At 53.8% G+C, this 1,832-nt stretch overlaps 1 protein-coding gene across 1 annotated transcript; it reads left to right on the top strand.

Annotated features, from left to right (window-relative positions):
- Positions 1 to 499: 499 nt before the first annotated feature.
- On the top strand, positions 500 to 929 carry CORC01_14472 (uncharacterized protein; the record flags this gene model as incomplete). Its single annotated transcript, XM_022626082.1, has 2 exons — positions 500 to 560; positions 661 to 929. 2 exons carry the CDS (start codon positions 500 to 502, stop codon positions 927 to 929), a joined length of 330 nt encoding a protein of 109 aa, XP_022467408.1.
- Positions 930 to 1,832: the final 903 nt, after the last annotated feature.

Raw genomic sequence — 1,832 nt, 5'->3', positions numbered from 1 at the left:
TCGCACGATCACCGACTTGTCGGAATCTACTGTCACTTCACAAGGATTTGATCGTCTATGGGTCAGTTGCCGTCTCAGTCCGATTTGAAGTCACTCTGCTTCCCGAAGCTGGCCTGCCCCCCGAGTTTGAGGCGGCCACTAAGCAGGACGAGGAACAGGGCAATTCGAGCGAACGAATGCCAACTCCCCAGGCGCTCTCTTCACGGCCTCGGCCTCAGCAGAGAAGACGAGGTGGTCTCAGCGCTGGGATTCGCGCAACTCTGCAGACAACGGTACGTCACTTTGGGAAGTTACACATCGGCAGTTTACGCGAGCTGTGAACACACACTGCTGATTGTTTGTTCTACTATTGCAGGAGTATACGTGTGAATAGAGAAAGCCGTTACCTCTAAACAGTGACCGTCGTCACACATGTACCGGTAATCCCTCGCACCAAATGTGACTGTCGCTTTGGCAATCCGCTTGCTAAACGCACCTTTGACACAGCTTACCTCTCACGATGTCAACGCCAAACCGCTCGCTGCCCGGCTGGGGTGAACCCGAGCGCCCGTCGTCGTTGAGTGGGTTCGCAGCCGCGCCCCAGTCACCTCCACCAGCTGGCTCGAGCCACCCCGGAGTAAGCATTGTCCTTCCTCTTGCCTGCATCGCTAACATAAGCAGTACGAGGCAATTCGGTCTATCCTGTTCACCGATCATTCCAAGCTATATCGCCCGAAATTCAGCCGAAGGTCTTGGCGGCATGCGCGTGGCTCTTGCTCCCTGAGGAAACGCAGGGAAGACTCAATCTGAAGCGACGCGCAAAGCAGGCCGAAGTTCACGCAAGGCAAGCCGAGACTAACTGGTTGGCCACGGCCGTACGTTCAATGGAGGATGAGGCTATTGAATTCCTGCAGAGCGTATTGCTGAGTGATGACGATGAGCGCGACTGACTTGCCCTGGGGTTAGACACCAACTGAAGGGCAGAGATTGGCGAGGGGACGTCTGGTGGTAGAGCCATTCATTGTGCGTGGCCAAGACAGCTGGAGGAATTGGCGCTATCACAAAGGTGGCGATGATGAGCCTACATGCCTACGTCTCGAGAATGAAATGTGCAAGTTCAAATTTCAGCATAAGTTGTCCATTAGACTGCGCGAATGGTGAGATGATGTGGCGAAGCGTGAAGACTGATTTGTGCAACTCGCATTGAAGCGCACCCCACTGCGAATGACGCTGGCTTCGGCGGGTGACTGACACCTCGTCGAATTCTACTGTAAGCGGTTCGCGGTGCCGCGGAAGGTAACGCGACTACATAGGAATTCGAAATTGGTCTCCATTACAAGACCCAGGCGACACCCTCCGTGGTGACAGCCACAGCTCAAGCCAGAAACTGCTTTTTACGCTGTGATCATGGTTCAGATCCATGTTGCATGATTAGCCATGGGATTGGGTGTCAGGGTGTGTCAAAGGTATCGCGAGTCAAGGCTTCGCCATGACCCCCGTCGCCCACACAGCGCGACCCCTCTTTCCTCTTCGTCGCGCAACGTCTTGTATCTAGAAAGCCATGGCCCTCACATACATACCCCAACATTCACTATCGGCGGTGATAAGTGCAGTCTTGGTTGCCTGTCACTGGATAGCTACTTGACGGCACACGCAGCTTGTACCTCTACGTCCGCCTGTTGATCACTCTTCGTCTAGAGTCATTAACCGGCACTGCGCTTATCGCTGCCATTTGTAGATGCTGGGTTATGCAACTTGGATCCGAACAACGAACACAGTGTAGGAGCAATTTCTGGACTTTTCTACGAATGTCATCAAACAAAGCACTGTCGTGGTCCCGTCATGCACTGTAT

This window comes from Colletotrichum orchidophilum, assembly GCF_001831195.1.
Source record: "Colletotrichum orchidophilum strain IMI 309357 chromosome Unknown Scaffold_307.1, whole genome shotgun sequence".
In the NCBI taxonomy this organism is placed as follows: Eukaryota; Fungi; Ascomycota; class Sordariomycetes; order Glomerellales; family Glomerellaceae; genus Colletotrichum; species Colletotrichum orchidophilum.
The sequence above is the reverse complement of the archived record's forward strand: the minus strand, read 5'-3'. Positions and strand labels throughout refer to the sequence as shown.